Source organism: Ambystoma mexicanum, chromosome 6p (assembly GCF_040938575.1).
Source record: "Ambystoma mexicanum isolate Mex_15411 chromosome 6p, UKY_AmexF1_1, whole genome shotgun sequence".
NCBI classification, from domain to species: domain Eukaryota; kingdom Metazoa; phylum Chordata; class Amphibia; order Caudata; family Ambystomatidae; genus Ambystoma; species Ambystoma mexicanum.
In genome coordinates this window covers 651257118-651273459 of record NC_090935.1, presented here as the reverse complement: position 1 = coordinate 651273459, position 16342 = coordinate 651257118, and the positions used below count along the sequence as shown (strand labels likewise).

General features: G+C 44.7%; 1 protein-coding gene across 1 annotated transcript in view; it reads left to right on the top strand.

Annotated features, from left to right (window-relative positions):
- MAP1B (microtubule associated protein 1B) overlaps positions 1–16342 on the top strand; it is a 471440-nt gene that overhangs the window by 421736 nt on the left and 33362 nt on the right. Inside the window, exon 5 of the mRNA XM_069627516.1 lies at positions 4657–10594. Within this exon, the coding sequence (XP_069483617.1) occupies positions 4657–10594 (5938 nt within the window). The remainder of the gene's footprint in view (positions 1–4656; positions 10595–16342) is intronic.

Here is a 16342-nt window from a genome sequence, read left to right as displayed (position 1 = left end):
AAGTGTCTAGCTGAGAGGCCCACGAGTCCGGTGTTCATATGGGAAAGCCCCCTTAAGGTTACATTTGAAAGCCGGCATTATGGCGAGAGAAAGATATCCCTCGTACAAAGGGAGGAGAAGTCAGACGTAACAATTGGCCAAAAGGAATAAGGGAAGGTCCTTTTTGAGAACTAACCACGAGCGCAAGGATTGTCCATAGGCCTTTGGAACACCAGAGGATTCTCCCACTTGGCAAGAGACAAGGATATCACTACAGGAGAATTGGATATTCTATGTTTACAGGAGACTTGGCTAACAATTGCACCTGTCTATGATGGCTACAGCTCTTATATTAATCCTGACTTTGTTGGTCTAATAGGTAGGCCCTTAGCTGTCCTACTAACATTGGTTAAAAACAGTAGATATCTTTGTGTTCTTGACTCCAAATGCCCTAATAGATTTGTGCAGGCTATTTGTTTTGAGAATGGGAGTGGCGTCTCCACGTACCTCTCTTTGTTTGCTCCTTATAAACATCTATTGGAACCTGAACGGGATTGATTTGTCTAGGCTCTTGCAGTCTGTTAACACTCTCATTGACGAATTTCGCAGCAAGCTTTTAATCGCTGGTATTTGTGTGGGTGGTGATCTAAATTTTCCATGTCTGGTTGGAGGAGGACTTAGCCTGAAAAGAGTAGTGGGAGACAGAGGAACCGCTAACAAGAGGGCGGTGGAATGGTTGGCTCTAATGGAGATCTGTGGGCTATCTATGGTTTAGGACTTGGATGAAGGTGGCAACCATCCGGCAACCACCTGGTCAAATGGTCTTTTCCCCTCCACATTGGACTACACGTTTGTTTGCCCTTACCTTAGCAAGCGAGTTATCGCTCTGAGAAAAATACAAGAAAAAACGTAGTGATCACTCCATTCTAAAAATGTCGCTGCAGTAAATGGTGAATCCCCACTAAACGAGCTGTGCAATTTTCCTTTAGAGGTTTCTAATGGAGCAAACAGGTTGAGGCTAAGGAGAGGGGACGTCAGAGGTCTCCAACCTAAATTTGATAAACTAGGTGGTGGTAGAGAGGGTGTGAGGTACGCCAATCTTCTGCATGAATTTAGAGTACTGATTAACCCCACTAAAAATAGGGGAAGAGGTCACCCACACACCTATGATGGCTAGAGAGAAGAACATGCTGAGAAAAGATCTAGAAGCCCTGAAACAAAGGAAAGGGGAGGCAACTAGAGTTCTAATAGCTAGGAGAAAACAATATAGAAATTGGGCAGCAGCCCATAAAGCCAAGCTACTGCAGGCAGATTCAGAGGCTATCCTCAGCACAATAGTGAAAAGAGATGTGTGAGCTACCTGGGAATTGCCTAAACAGCTGGAAGAAAGGAACAGGTTGCCGATGGACAACATTGTGTCCAAGGGCAAAGGGCTGTGCTTTTATGGGAAAATCTTCAAAAGACGTGATGGAGACTTTTTGGCTAGGTATAAACAGAAGGGGTTGGTCCCTTCACTTTGATGAGGATGACCTGCTTACACTCATCAAGAAGGCTAGTAGATCAAGGGCCCCTGGCCCGGATGGCCTCACCAATATAATGTTAAAGGAAGACCCGGGAAGAATGGGTGGCCCTTATGTATGCCCTATATGATAAAATCTTGAGGTCAGAAACTATCCCAGAGTCATGGAAATCTGCAGTGATTGTCCCCATTTATAAGGGAGGAGATAGGGCAGATCCTGAAAACGATCACCCCATTGCACATTTGAACATGATGGGAAAGATCTTTCTGGGGATTTTGCAGTCCCATTTACAGAAATGGATAGCATCAATGGGTAGAGCTGATCCTAGGCAGACAGACTTTACTAAAGGTGTGGGGACTGATTTAAATCTGTTTCTTTTGAACATTCTAAAGGGCAAAACTCTGGAAAGGGGAACCTGAATATATATGGCCTTTATTAATGTCAAAAAGGTGTTCGATAGCATCGACAGGGAGCGGCTCTGGAGAGAAAATGAGGAGTGGAACTGCCCTGTGAGTCTGCTATCTGCCATTAAAAAACTATACCAGGATACTAATGTTAAAATCAGGCTCAACGCCCAAGGTCTTGTATCGAGCCCCATTCCCACAGAAAGAGGGCTGAAGCAAGGATGCCCACTTGCCCCAACCCTTTTCAACCTGTTTCTGTCAGGCCTACCCATCATATTGTACAGGGTGAATGCCTCCCCCCCCATATTAGATAACTGCAAGATCGGTAGACTGCTCTTCGCTGATGATCTGGTCCTTATAGACCAGACCCCTATTGGACTACAACGATCGTTAAGCGTGCTGTAGGAATACATGCAGGGGAATGGTTTAGAAATCAATCCAGCAAAAACCAAGATCCTGACTTTTGGGAGTAGTAATAAGAGGGGTACAAATGGTTCCTAGAAGATGCCCCTTTAATAGAAGTCCAGTCAGTGACCTACATAAGTGCTTTATTCCACAACAAGAAAGATGATGGTCCTAGGTGCTTGTCCTTAAAGAAGAAGAACGCTGCGATGATGTCTCAAGCAATAGTACTTCATAGGAAATGTGTTAAATTTTCCTTAGATCCGCTGGTTACTATTTATGAGGCAAATGTTTCTCCATCCTTAATTTTTGGAGCAGAAGGTTTCCTTTTTACATCTCACAAGGTTTGGGCATCTCTGGAAGGGACCTTCTAAAGAAAGCTATTAAAGCTGCCAAACCTTGTACCAACCTCTTTAATAAGATACGAACTTAGTCTCGTCTTGCTTAATGCTAAAACTGCCTGGAAGGCACTTTCATTATTTTTGAAGTACTTATTAGCGCCGCCAGCCCCTCTTTTTGAAATACTTGCCCAATTAACAGATTGAATGGAGCCTGGCATATTGACCCAATGGAAGGAAAATTGCCAAGCCCTATTGGATTCGCTGGGATTGAGTGCTGAACTCCTATTGGTCAACCCGGGCAAGGTTAAAAGGAAAATATGGGCTCAAGATTGGATAAGCACTCTAGAGGACAGAAACTCTCACAGGTGGCAACAGGGATTGTCTAATGAGTCAAAGGCTTTTGGTAAAAGTCCCTGCTACCTCAAGCTTTTCCCATCCCCATGGTATAGAGGACAGTTTATGAGACTAAAGGCCTCATTACGAGACTGGCGCTCCCGTAATGAAGGGTGCCGGTACAGTACTGGCCCCGTTCATTACGGGATGCCTCATTATGAGGTCCCCTAGCGGGACCCGGAACAGACGTCAGGTAAAACCAGACGTCCTTTCCGGGTCTCGCGAGGGGACCAAGGAGCTAGTAACGGGCCCATTATTAACGAGCCCGTTATTAGCTCCATCCCCATTCCCAATGAGCCCTATGGGGGCTCAAATGGGAATGGGGATTGGTTTTCTGAATGAGGAATTACCGGGTCCTCCAAGGTTGGAATGACCCGGTAATTCCTCATTCACAGAACTTGGAGCTGGAACCCGGTATGGAGGCAGCCATGCCCTTATGGCTGCCTCCATACTCGTAATAAGGCCCTAAAATTCAATCTGCTCCCTACCAACGAAGTCCTGAAGAGATATGGCAAATCCAATACTGATACGTGCAGGTTTTGCAACCTTAACAGTCAGGTAGAAACATTGTGGCATATCCTAGAGGGGTGTAGGGATTTGACCGAGCGCAGAACCAAGTTCTTGGGTGAATATCTGGCACTAAGGCACTTTGAAGAGGCAGGCCTCTTTTGGACACATCTTTTCGGTGGCGAAGACTTTGGTTTAATTTTCGCTTCAATACAGTTTTTGAAAGAAGTTCTTTGTATGTGAAAAGCAATGGATCAATTATAAAATGGTTATGTGAAATGATCTTTGTTGTACTACTGCTGTTTTTTCGAGGAGATTGTCTTGATGAGTTTTAAAGGAATTGATCAAAGCTTGTAAGAAACTATGTATTCAATAAACAAAACAAAAAAAACATATCTTTGAATGAGCCAAAATGTTGTCATTTGGTTTGGCATGATGTGCCTGCACCTGTTCTACATTACATCCAGAGTCACATCCACAGTCAGAGCCCCACCCTCATTCGTTCTTATGTGTCTGTCACAAAGTATTTGGGATTTGCCATTACGATTTTGACTTTGTGAAATTGACATGGTCCTGACATTTTAAAAAGTAATTGTGCCAAATGCAGAGCATTCCTTTGCACAGGAAGTGTTTTACTAAACACTCCCATTGCCTTATCCAGGGGAGGGACACAAGCACCCACCCTCCTGTCCCATCACACCGCAAGAAGCCACCCCGCACAACTCAACCCGTGTTGTCCAATCCATTATCTGCCTCAGCATATTCTAACTTCCATCTAAAGGTGTTTGTCAACCCAGCTCAATCTCAATTCATCATCATGTATTTCAGTCATAGGAGCCTTTTGTCTGAGATGCGTTGGTGCACAGCCTTCTATCATCAGTGTTTCTAAGCAACCGCCAGTTGGCATGCAGTTTATTGACACTTATTATCTGAACTTACAACCAATAACCAACCTGTCACCATTTTTTGCTATAGTGTTCTGCTACCATGAAACGTGTGCTTGTTGGATAATGCATTGAATGTATTGTAGTGTATGCGGGAAAGTCTTCTAGAGCAGTGAACGGAAAGTAGTTTGCTTCAACTAATGCATGATATGTCTTTACTTTGCAGATCGGCGAGTTACTGAGCACTACACATCCTGCAAACAAAGCAAGTTTAACTCTGTATTGCCCTGAGGAAGGTGATTGGAAAAACTCGAACTTAGACCGGCATAACCTTCAAGATTTCATCAACATTAAACTCAACTCTACTTCAATTCTGCCTGAAATGGAAGGGCTGTCAGAATTCACAGAGTATCTGTCAGAATCAGTAGAAGTTCCTTCACCCTTTGACATTCTAGAGCCACCAACCTCAGGTGGGTTTCTGAAACTCTCCAAGCCATGCTGTTACATCTTCCCAGGGGGTCGAGGTGACTCTGCGCTGTTTGCAGTGAATGGCTTCAACATGCTCATTAATGGTGGGTCAGAAAGGAAGTCTTGCTTCTGGAAACTCATTCGACATTTAGACAGAGTGGACTCTATTTTACTCACCCACATTGGAGACGATAATTTACCTGGGATCAACAGCATGCTGCAAAGGAAAATGGCTGAGTTGGAAGAGGAACAGTCGCAAGGTTCTACGACGAACAGTGATTGGACTAAAAATCTGATTTCCCCTGACCTAGGAGTTGTCTTTCTTAATGTGCCTGAGAATCTGAAGAATCCCGAACCTAATTTTAGGATACGGAGAAGTTTGGAAGAGGCTTGTTTTACTCTTCAGTATTTAAATAAGTTGTCTATGAAACCAGAGCCACTCCTAAGAAATGCTGGAAATGTAATTGACCCAATAATTCTATTTCAAAAAATGGGGGTCGGAAAACTTGAGATGTATGTGCTCAATCCAGTCAAAGGTAGCAAGGAAATGCAGCATTTTATGCAGCATTGGACTGGAACCAACAAAGACAAGGGTGGGTTGGTCTTGCCCAATGGTCAAGAAGTAGACATTCCCTTAAACTACCTGACCTCTGTATCATCACTAATTGTTTGGCATCCAGCAAATCCAGCAGAAAAAATTATCAGAGTACTCTTTCCAGGAAACACGTCTCAGTACAACATCCTGGATGGCCTCGAAAAGCTCAAACATTTAGATTTTCTTAAGCAGCCTGTTGTAACCCAGAAGGATTTAAGTGACAATGTACCCAGCCCAGCAGTCAAAACGGCAAAAGTTAAACAAAGAGCCGACAGTAAGGAAAGTCTAAAAGCAGCCATTAAAACACCTACCAGCAAGCCGGTTAAAAAAGATTCAAGAGAGGAAGCCCCTGAAATAATAAATATAAACCACTCTGAAAAGCCCTCAAAAGTGGAGAGCAAAGAAAAGCCAGTGGTGAAAAAAGAAAGAAATTTAAAATCTGAAACAAAGCCAGTGGCAAGTGAAAAAGATCTAACAAGCAAGGAGGAAGTGGCACTAAAATCTGAAACTGTTGAAAAGCAAAAATCAGAAGCAAAACCAAAAGTCGCAAAGGAGAAAGCAGTGAAACGTGAAGTCAAATCAAAAACAGAAGAGAAAAAGGAGGAAAAAGAAAAACCAAAGAAAGAGGTACCAAAAAAAGAAGAAAAGACCCCAGTGAAAAAGGAAGAAAAGCCGAAAAAAGAAGTGAAAAAGGACCCTAAAAAAGAAGTGAAGAAGGAGGTCAAAAAGGAAACTCCCCAAAAAGATATTAAAAAAGAAGAGAAGAAGGAGATTAAAAAGGAAGATAAAGAATCTAAAAAAGAGATTAAAAAGGTCCCAAAGGAAATTAAGAAAACACCGGCTCTGACAACTGAAGTCAAAAAGACCTTGGTAAAATCAAAGACACCGAAGAAAGAAGAACCCATTAAAAAAGAAAATGTTAGTGCAGCAAAACCAAAGGAAAAGGGAAAAATTAAGGTAACAAAGAAAGATGGCAAGGTCAGTGGGAAACAAGCAGCTGCGGCAGTGGGGGCAGTTGTGGCAACAGCAGCAGTAGCAGCTGCTACAGTTGCAGCTGGGGGTTTTACAACAGATCTGGAAGCAGAACGATCAGGGATGTCTTCCCCAGAAGATTTAACAAAAGACTTTGAAGAGCTTAAAGCAGAGGAAGTTGTGGTAGTAAGGGAAATGCAAGCTGATTTCGGTGGTACTGTTGCAGATGAGCCACATGAAGCAGTACAGAACGAAGGATATGTAGTCATGAAGCCGTCACCGGATGTGGAAGAGCATGCCTATTCTCCGGACGAGGGCATCACTACCACAGAAGCCGAAGGGGAGTCTGAGCAGACACCTGAAGAGCTGGAGCCTGAGGTCAGGCACAGAGTAGATGAAAATGAAAGATATGAAGATGAAGGGACTGGTTTGGAAGAAACATCTGATGCTGGAGACTTTGAGGAGAAGGCAGAGACAGAGGAAGTGGAAGAACAGGGTGACGATATGGAAGAAAGAGCATCATTAAGTATTGCAGAGCAACATGCCACAGAGGAAGCTGTAGAGACTGGAGAAGCTGAAGAAACTGAGGAGGAAATTGAGACTGAAGCAGAGGATCATGCCAAATCCAAAGACAGCAAGAGTATTGAGAAAGACGAGTCTGAAACAGGAGACGAGCGTGCTGAAGAGGATATGGATGAAACTGTTGAAAAAGAGGAAGCTGAAGAGACAGAGGAAGAAGTTGATGATGACAAAACCCAAGAAGCCAAAGAGGAAGATGAGGAGACAGAAAAAGCAGATGCGGAAGAGGACTTTGGCCTGGTAATGGAAGGTAAATCTGCATTTATTGGTGGAGGTGACGACAAGTATGGACTATTCATAACTACTTCAACCAAACAGACTTCACCTCCTTCTCCCACTATTGAACCGCCATCTTCTATACATTATGAGACATTTCCAGGTGGTTCAGAAAGTGAAGCAACTGTTTCTGATGAAGAAAACAGAGAAGATCCACCAGAAGAATTTACTGCTACCTCAGGTTTCACGCATTCGACTATTGAAATATCCAGCGAGCCAACTCCTATGGATGAAATGTCTACTCCTCGGGATGTCATGAGTGATGAAACTAACAACGAGGAGAGTGATTCACCTTCCCAGGAATATATAAATGTTACCAAGTATGAATCTTCACTTTATCCCCAGGAATACGACAAGGCTACGGTTTCTCATCTCCCTGATGGGTTCAATGATCTCTCTGATGTTTCAAAGTCTGATGCAACAGAGGGCAAAGATTACAGTCCATCAGCTTCCACAATTTCACCACCTTCCTCACTTGAAGAAGATAAATTGTGCAAGTCTTCCTTACAAGAAATGTGCATTGAAGATGTAGAAGCAAGAACTACCACAAAACTTGAAATTCGCGATAACTATTCAGATGTTAACTATGAAAAAGATAGTCCAATCAAAAGCCCCGCACCACCTTCACCAATCCCAAAAACACCTTTGAGTGAACGGAGTGTAAACTTTGACTTAACTCCCAATGAAATAAAAACATCAGATATGGACGTTCTACCAGCGCTACCTGATGACCTTCAAGAAGCTCATGGACAGTGCGCCAGTCCTGATGATAAAACGTTAGAAGTGGCATCTCCTGCACAGTCAGCTTCCGGAAGTGCAGGCCACACCCCTTTTCACCAGTCACCTACTGATGAAAAGGTCAACCACATTGCTTCTGAAGTAACCGAAAAGTCATCCATTCCTGTGCTTTTTGAGTTCTGTGATTCCAAGGAAAAGCCTGACAGTCCTAGAATAAGTCCAATGGATGAGCCTGTTCCGGATTCTGAATCGCCAATTGAGAAAGTCTTGTCTCCTCTGCGCAGCCCACCACTGATAGGTTCTGAAGTGTCTTATGAAATGTTTTTAAGTGCTGATGTAAAGTCTACAATTAGAAAGGTTGATAGTTCTTCTGAAATAAAAGTTGAAAAAGAAGGTTCACCTGTTCAAAGAAGTCCAGTTTCTGAATCTGTTCCAGAAGAACTTTCACCTGAACAAGATTCAAAAAGCATAGAGCATTTGCCGACTAAACACGACTTTACGCTAGACACAACATTGCAAGACACTGGTGCCACCAGCTCTCCCTGCTTCAGTGGATTAGACGAAAGGAAATCTGCAGTTGCATTTTCACCAACACAGATTGACATGAGCCACTTTGGATACTTTAAGGAAGATACTAAAATGTCCATTTCTGAAGGTACAGCCTCTGACAAATCTGCTACTCCTGTTGACGAAGTGGTGGCGGAGGACACCTTTTCTCACTTAGAAGGTGTGGCCTCAATTTCCACTGCATCGGTTGCCACCAGCTCATTCCTAGAACCAACCACCGACGACGTGTCCCCTTCGCTGCATGCTGAAGTTGGTTCCCCTCACTCCACAGAAGTTGATGATTCCCTCTCGGTGTCTGTCGTGCAGACACCAACAACATTTCAAGAAACTGAGATGTCCCCATCCAGAGAAGAGTGTCCAAGACCAATGTCAATTTCTCCTCCTGATTTCTCCCCTAAGGCCGCAACCTCAAGGACATCACTTCACGATCACAGATCCCCTGAGCAGTCGACAATGTCTGTAGAATTTAGCCAAGACTCACCAGAGCAATCTTTGGCAATGGACTTCAGTCGGCAATCTCCGGAGCATCCAGTGGCAAACTCTAGTATGCACCATATATCTGAAAATGGACCAACTGAAGTAGACTTTAGCCCTTCTGAAATGCAGGAGTTGAGCTTTGCCCATAGGGAATCACCAGTCACAAAGCTCTATGCTCAAGAAAAAGACCACACAGAGCTCCATTCAGGGTCCCACATAGAGGCCTCCCCATCTACATCATCTGCACATACACCTTCCCAAGTAGCTTCTCCATTAAAAGAGGACTCGCTCTCAGATGTCATTCAGTATACTGATATGCCATTGTATTCACCTGTAGCAACCGAACTAATGCAAAGTCCAGAAGAAGAACCATTTAATGGACAAGGCAAAAAAGTGTTAACACCTGAGGAACCCTCCTCCATCCCCTCTCCCGGGTTGCCAGACGCACCTTCAGTGATTAAAGAATCTGCTGTTAGCTATCGCGCAGAGTCCCCACCACTGCATGCTTCATCTGATCAGTTTAGTTACCATGCCTTAGAAACGTATGACATGCGTCAAGAAAATTTGTCGTTGCAAGGTGAAAAGCTTTCATCCTACTCAGATAAAGTAGACAGCGAGAAACATGTCAGTGCACCAGATGCACACAGTTACTCCAGTGAGACGGCATACCGATATTTCACGCCAGAAAAGTCATCTTCGTCTGAAGCCCGCCAAGATGTGGATTTATGCCTTGTGTCTGCTTGTGAATACAAGCATCCCAAAACAGAACTGTCTCCATCTTTTATTAACCCTAACCCTCTGGAGTGGTTTGCAAGTGAAGAATATTCCAGAGAACAGGAAAAGCCCCTCACTCAATCCGGAGGCGCACAGCCCCCATCTGGAGGGAAACATCATGGACGACAGTGCGATGAAACTCCCCCAACTTCAGTGAGTGAGTCTGCTCCTTCCCAGACTGATTCCGATGTACCCCCTGAAACCGAAGAATGCCCCTCTATCACTGCCGATGCCAACATTGATTCGGAGGATGAATCGGAAACCATACCAACGGATAAAACTATTACGTACAAGCATATGGACCCTCCCCCAGTCCCAATGCATGACCCAAGCCCAGCACCCCGCCACCCTGATGTTTCAATGATAGACCCCGAGGCTTTGCCTGTGGATCAGAACTTAGGAAAGTCAATGAAAAAGGACTTGAAAGAAAAGACAAAAACTAAAAAGCAAGGTACAAAGACCAAATCTTCTTCACCGGCACGAAAAAGTGAAAGCAAGTCCAAGTTGTCCGCGGCCTCCCCAAAATTAGGGGGACTAAAGGATTCATCAGACAAATCTCCCAAAACTGCTTCTCCAAAGAAGAAGGAGCCAATAGAGAAAGTAGCCAAGAGCAGTTTCACGCCGGAGGTGAAGTCATCCAGAATCGAAGAGAAAGATAAGGAAACCAAGAATGCGGCTAACTCTACGACATCGAAATCTGCGAAATCCGTGACAGCAGGTAAGGAGTAGCGCGTTGTATGTTCGATGACCAAGTTTAGGACACCCAGCTCCCTGCCATGCGTTATCGTGTTGAAATAACACTAGAATTTAGTGATCTTGCCTCAAACATGTGGTCTGTCTTTGGACCGGAAGCACAAGAAAATAATCTGTCATTTCTTCTGCATAAGACAATGTGCGCAGTGTTTCTTTCTCCACCGACCTCTTAACACAGATCATATTTTGAAATGAAGGCCAAATTCGTAATCCTTGGATCTTCTCCATTTACACGCTAGATGTACTGTGCTTTTGGGAGGGCGGGTGAATCAGGCCCATCCAACATCGTGTACAAAATATTTAAAAATCATCGTGCATTTTTTACTTTTTTAAAGGTAGATGTCCTTAGTAACACTTATTCATTATTTTATACAGTCTAAAAACAATCAAATACATTTTTTAAATGATATACGTTATCCCAAGAACATTGAAAATAATGCATAACTTAGAGTTAAAATCAGTTTTTCTAAACATAGAAATCACTATGCTCACATGTATTGTAAATATGATGTAGCTTACTAAAGAGACACACATTTCAAACTATGTAAACCTAATTAATCATAGAAAATATATTTAATATGCAATTGAATTTCATTCCAACGATTCGCCTACATATTTGAGAACTAAAGAACACATTTCACTATCATCGTCCGCCATTATGAATTTAACAACTTCTGCTATTCCTTTGCAACACTGTTCATGACACGGTGGGGCGCACACCCCTGGGGATGGGGGCGGTCGCATGACAGGAGCCGCCATTTCAACAGCAGGAATGATCACTTGGAACAGCTGTAGTTCCACGATGAGTGGGGAGAGGCCTCGAGGTCACAAATCTAGGCTTGAGGCACACGCTCTCCTCTGCTTGGCGCGTGCTTCCAGTCTGTGTTTAACACCTCGTTGCAGCAGGCAGGCATGGGGATGGTCACATGGGACCCCTAGAAGTCACCTATTCGGCTACCGGTGAGGTAATGGGGGGTGGGGGGGGCTGCAACGGAAATCGGCATCTGCTGTCTGTCCCTTTGGAGACAGGGTGTGGTCAGAAAACCGGGAGCATGAGGGCAAGGGAGAAGCAGAGACAGGATGGAGGCAGGAAGATATGGAGTGAAAAGAAGACGAGGTACACAGGGTGGGGCAGCGTCAGAAGAGGCATAGCTCTGAACTAGAGCATCCTCACATGGGTTTAGCCATTTTAGGGCTGTCTTTTGCAGTTGTTATTTCTGGGACTGGCAATCCTTCATAATGAAGCAAGCAAAAGTGCAACTACCAGAACGCAAAGGATACAAATGGATGGATCGGCTACACCTGTCTGGCTTACCTGCAGTGTGGAGCCATGAAAAAAGGGGGACACTATTGGGGAGATAGAGAGAGGGAGGACAGAAATGCAGGAAGAGAGAGGAAATATTGTTGTAAATAAGATAACAAGGCAGTGAGGGAAGAGAGGCCAAATGGGAGGGAGAAGAGGCAGATTGGAAGGGCCTTAGAGGAACGGAAGAAATAGGGGGGAGAGGAAGGAAAGAAGTGGGAGAGAAAGAAAAGCCCAACGGCTGTGGGGAAGAGGACCCGTGGCCCAGCGAAAGGGCAGAACATAGAGGCATCATAGGAAGGAGGGGGAGGGGAGATGGAACTATAGAAAAGAACAGACACCGAATGCGAGGTAGAACAAAATAGAATGAAGCGTATTGGTCTCTTGGCACACTGCCATGCCCTCAAACAGCTGGTAAGATAGCTCAGGGAGTTAAGTGCCCCATGCTGCACTCTCCTAAGATCTGCATTCTTTCTGCAGGCACTGGGTGTAAATCCTGGGTGTAAATCCCTGTAGGGAAGACTCAGCCTTTTATCCCTTCTACACCTTTAAAATGGTTCTCATTAACACCTGTTATTTACTATACAAATGTCTGGTAGTTGGTTTTCTTATGATGACCAAAGAGGCGAAGGGTAATGTGAGGGGCCACCGTCACCATTTTGCCCAGAGGGGTCAGAGCATAAAAACGCTTCAAGACCCCTCCTTTAGAATGAAGCAGCTAATTAAGATTTCCAGTGGTTTCTTTTTTTACAACTTTCAACATAAAAAAAGATATGAATTTCAGTTTTTGGGGCAGAGGCACATGGCGAGGATATCCTGTCTTCCAATGAAACAGCTCACCAGCCTTCAACTACAGATCATGTGGGGTTCGGGGGGGGGGGTGGAAGGGGCGACTCTCCCATCTTCCATCGGAACACCGTTTCAAGCTTCAACTACAGATAAAGGGGTGGCAGGTGCCCTGTCTTTCACTGCAACACAATTCCAAGCCTCCAAATACAGACAAATGGGGGGCGGGGGGTGTTGCTCTAATATTCCATAATAGCAGCCATGGGCCCTACCCTGCCTGCATCACCTAGCTACCTCCCAGCAACCCAACCCGAACCAATGGAAATGACCTGCAGATTGGCTGAGCGCTTGCAATGTCACTTGAGCCGAGCACTGGCACCTGTGTAAGTAAAGGTCTCTTTGGACACTCTGTCACTCCCTCCCTTCTGCTTCCAGATGCCTGCCTGAGTCCTGTAAGGAATATCCAGATTCCACTGGTGATCTAAGTGGCCTGTGGGCTTTGGGGTCAGTGAGGCTCAATTCTAAGCCTAGGACATCCTAGCAGCCATAGACCCAAAGCTACCTGCTTCACTGACTTGTCTCCCAGCAACCTGACCCCAACCCAATGGAGGATGGCGGCACAATGGCTGAGCTCTGGCAGTGTGACCAACCCGCGCTGTTACATCCTGGGCACCCCGTAACAGGTAGCCTGTCGAAGGGTGCGGTGCACCAGTTTGCCGGTTCACCAGACTCCCACTCCCCTTACGGAACCCCTGCCACTGACTGCACTGCCTCCTGCGGTAAGCGGCTGAGCCCCCACAATGTGATGTGTCTCCACCCCTCTCCCTTGGCAGAGCATGGTTTCCCCCACCTATGTGGGTCCTGCATTTCCTCCACCCCGCCCCCCAAGCAGGTCCTGGCGATCTGGCACCCATCCCCCCCTGGTGGGTGGGTCCTGCTTGTATTCTACCTCTCCCCCCTGGAAGGGCTTGGGTGTCCCAAATCTATCCTCCTCCACAACGGGTCCTGGTTTCCGCCTCTCCTTGTCCCCCTTTTAGTGGAGTCTTGTTCTCACAACTACTTCCCTCTGGTTTCGCCCCTAACATTCTTCCTATCTGTAAAGACCCCAGTAATGGGATCGATGCTGTCATTCCTGGCCCTAGGAATATAGCACGTGTTCTCTTAAAACACCCCCAAACATAATCCAACCTTACTCAATATTTTCTTGCACACATTCTATTAAACAATTCAGAATCCTAAGGATTTCTTGGATTGGCCAATTTCTAGCCAATCAGGGAGGATTATTTAGGTTAGCATTAAGCAGAGCTATGGTAAAGGAAGTGGTGGCATAAACAGCATTCACTACATGGGAAAACACTTTCCTCTTGGCATTCCCTCCACACTGCTAAACTTTCATCCAGACCGCGTGGGTTGGAGTGGCTTTCTTTGGTTTATAATCCAACTGCATGAATTACTTTCAAATATGTCCAATAGTTTTCCGCAAGTATACAGGTTTCTGTCACATGCATCATGGGAGGTAGGATTTTAGCTCCAGGAACTCCAGATGAAAACACACTAGGATAACAAGACTGATTGCACCTTTTGAGTAGTGTCTTCAAAATCACACTTTGACTCACACCAGTCATCAAACTGTAGCCAGCTAGGGACAAGATGTCAAGATAAAATGGAAGATGTCTAACATTTCCGCGTGTTGCTGCTAAACATTCCCACTGAAGTAATCCTACATCCGATTGGCCCCCAGATATGTAGAGACACAGCTGAGAATGAAAAGACCTCGATTTTGCTGTGTGTGCGTGTGCCGTTAATCTCGCCACTCTGAGCTGTCCTTTCCCGCTTCCCTTTATGACTGGATTACTACCAGGGAGAGCTGGGCACGTGCTGCTCAAAACCTCTGTGTCAACCAAGGTTGTGGCTAGCTCGATTTGTGTGCTGCTACTGCTGTAGTGGGAAACCCACTTGACCTGCTGAGCTGCATCCTTGGGGGCATGGCAGTTGAGGCCTCAACTCCACAAATGCTCATTTCCCTTTGTGAGCCCTGGTTGGCTCCCCGTCTGTTGCATGCATGCAGTCAGCATTTACTTGCAGACACTCTCCAGGTAACTAACATTCTTGCCTCTTATTAGAAAGAGACGAAGGACTTCTGAAATCTACGTTGGCCATCTCTGATACATGTTTCATGCATTGTACAGGGGTAGGCATCTTTGAGTGGTCTCTGGTTAATTCTACACACATTAATCTCAATCGTTAGGCCCTTTTAAATGAGGTAGTGCGTCATTAGATGGATGGGGATGCAGAATAACTCTTACACCAATAATAAGACTGACTCAGGAAGTTGGCAAAAGGTAATCTGTTTTATTCTCAATTGTCTAAAACAGGGAGTACAACAGACATCAACGGACGTTTCACACCATAATCTCAACGCATCACATAAAAAATAACACTTTTAAAGCGAAAACACATCATATGTGACATCATACTATGTGGCAAACTAAGAAAAAACATTTAGGATCGTGGTTGGTATATGGGGAACATCTAAGTATACTTTCTGTAGGGGATTAGATTGTGATTGGGTCTCTATAGTCAGGTGGGCAATTTATGCCCATCCCTTGTGCAAGTCATCCTCAACATTTGTTAGATACACGACACACCATTGGCTCTCAAACTATAGGGTTCTTCAATACATGGCCCTCTATAATTGGTTGGCATGCTTGTACCCTTCTGTAATATTCGACCCGCTAACAGCACGCAAGCTGGTACCTCAGGTGCTGGTGAGTGGACTTGACCATGCCTCCCCACCCATTTAGCCCATCATCCATCATCACTCATGCCTCCTGCCATTTGAATTGTCTTTGAACTTGGCCTTATCAAAGCTCCTGAGAATAGAAGGGAGTGCAAGCACGTTCTTATCGTAAAGTCTCGGTTCTGCTTGCCCATGTTCTATTTCCATCTACCCCATGTGACAGGAGAACGTGTTTTAGCTCATTCTTCGCATTTAATGATATCAAATGAATAAAACGTGACACTCACAGTATCTTTCCGTTATACCTTAACAAGAGCTTGCCTCACTTCTCACGTTCTCTGTATCATTTTGAATAGCTAACTAGTTCTTGGCTGCCCCAACCCTTCACACTGAGCCAGACAGACTTCTCGATCCTTCCTCGATTTTCAGCTGTTTTCTCTGCTGCGCCACACTTTCAGCCCTTCTTTTTCATGGGTCCTGGCTTACTAAAGGTGCGACATCGAATGTCCAGATTCTTCACATGTATATATATATATATATATATATATATATATATATATATATATATATATATATATATATATATTGGCAGCACCGCCTGCAGTCTATTCACTATGTATAGCCAGCCTTCATGATTATTTAGTCTACTTGTGTTGCAGCATCTGTACAGTTGTAGACCGGTTTATATTTTCTTCAGTGCTCTTCGCATGTGCAACCTTCACTCCACACATGAAAGGTTACTCCCTTCTTTATTTCGTCATCAGATTCCATAAGGTCTATACTTTCTCTTCTTTGACCATCCTTCTCAGTGCGTCACCTTCAGCTCATGTGACGCCACCAGCCTCTTTTATTCACATCTTCACACTTCTTCGGGGCTCTCTCTC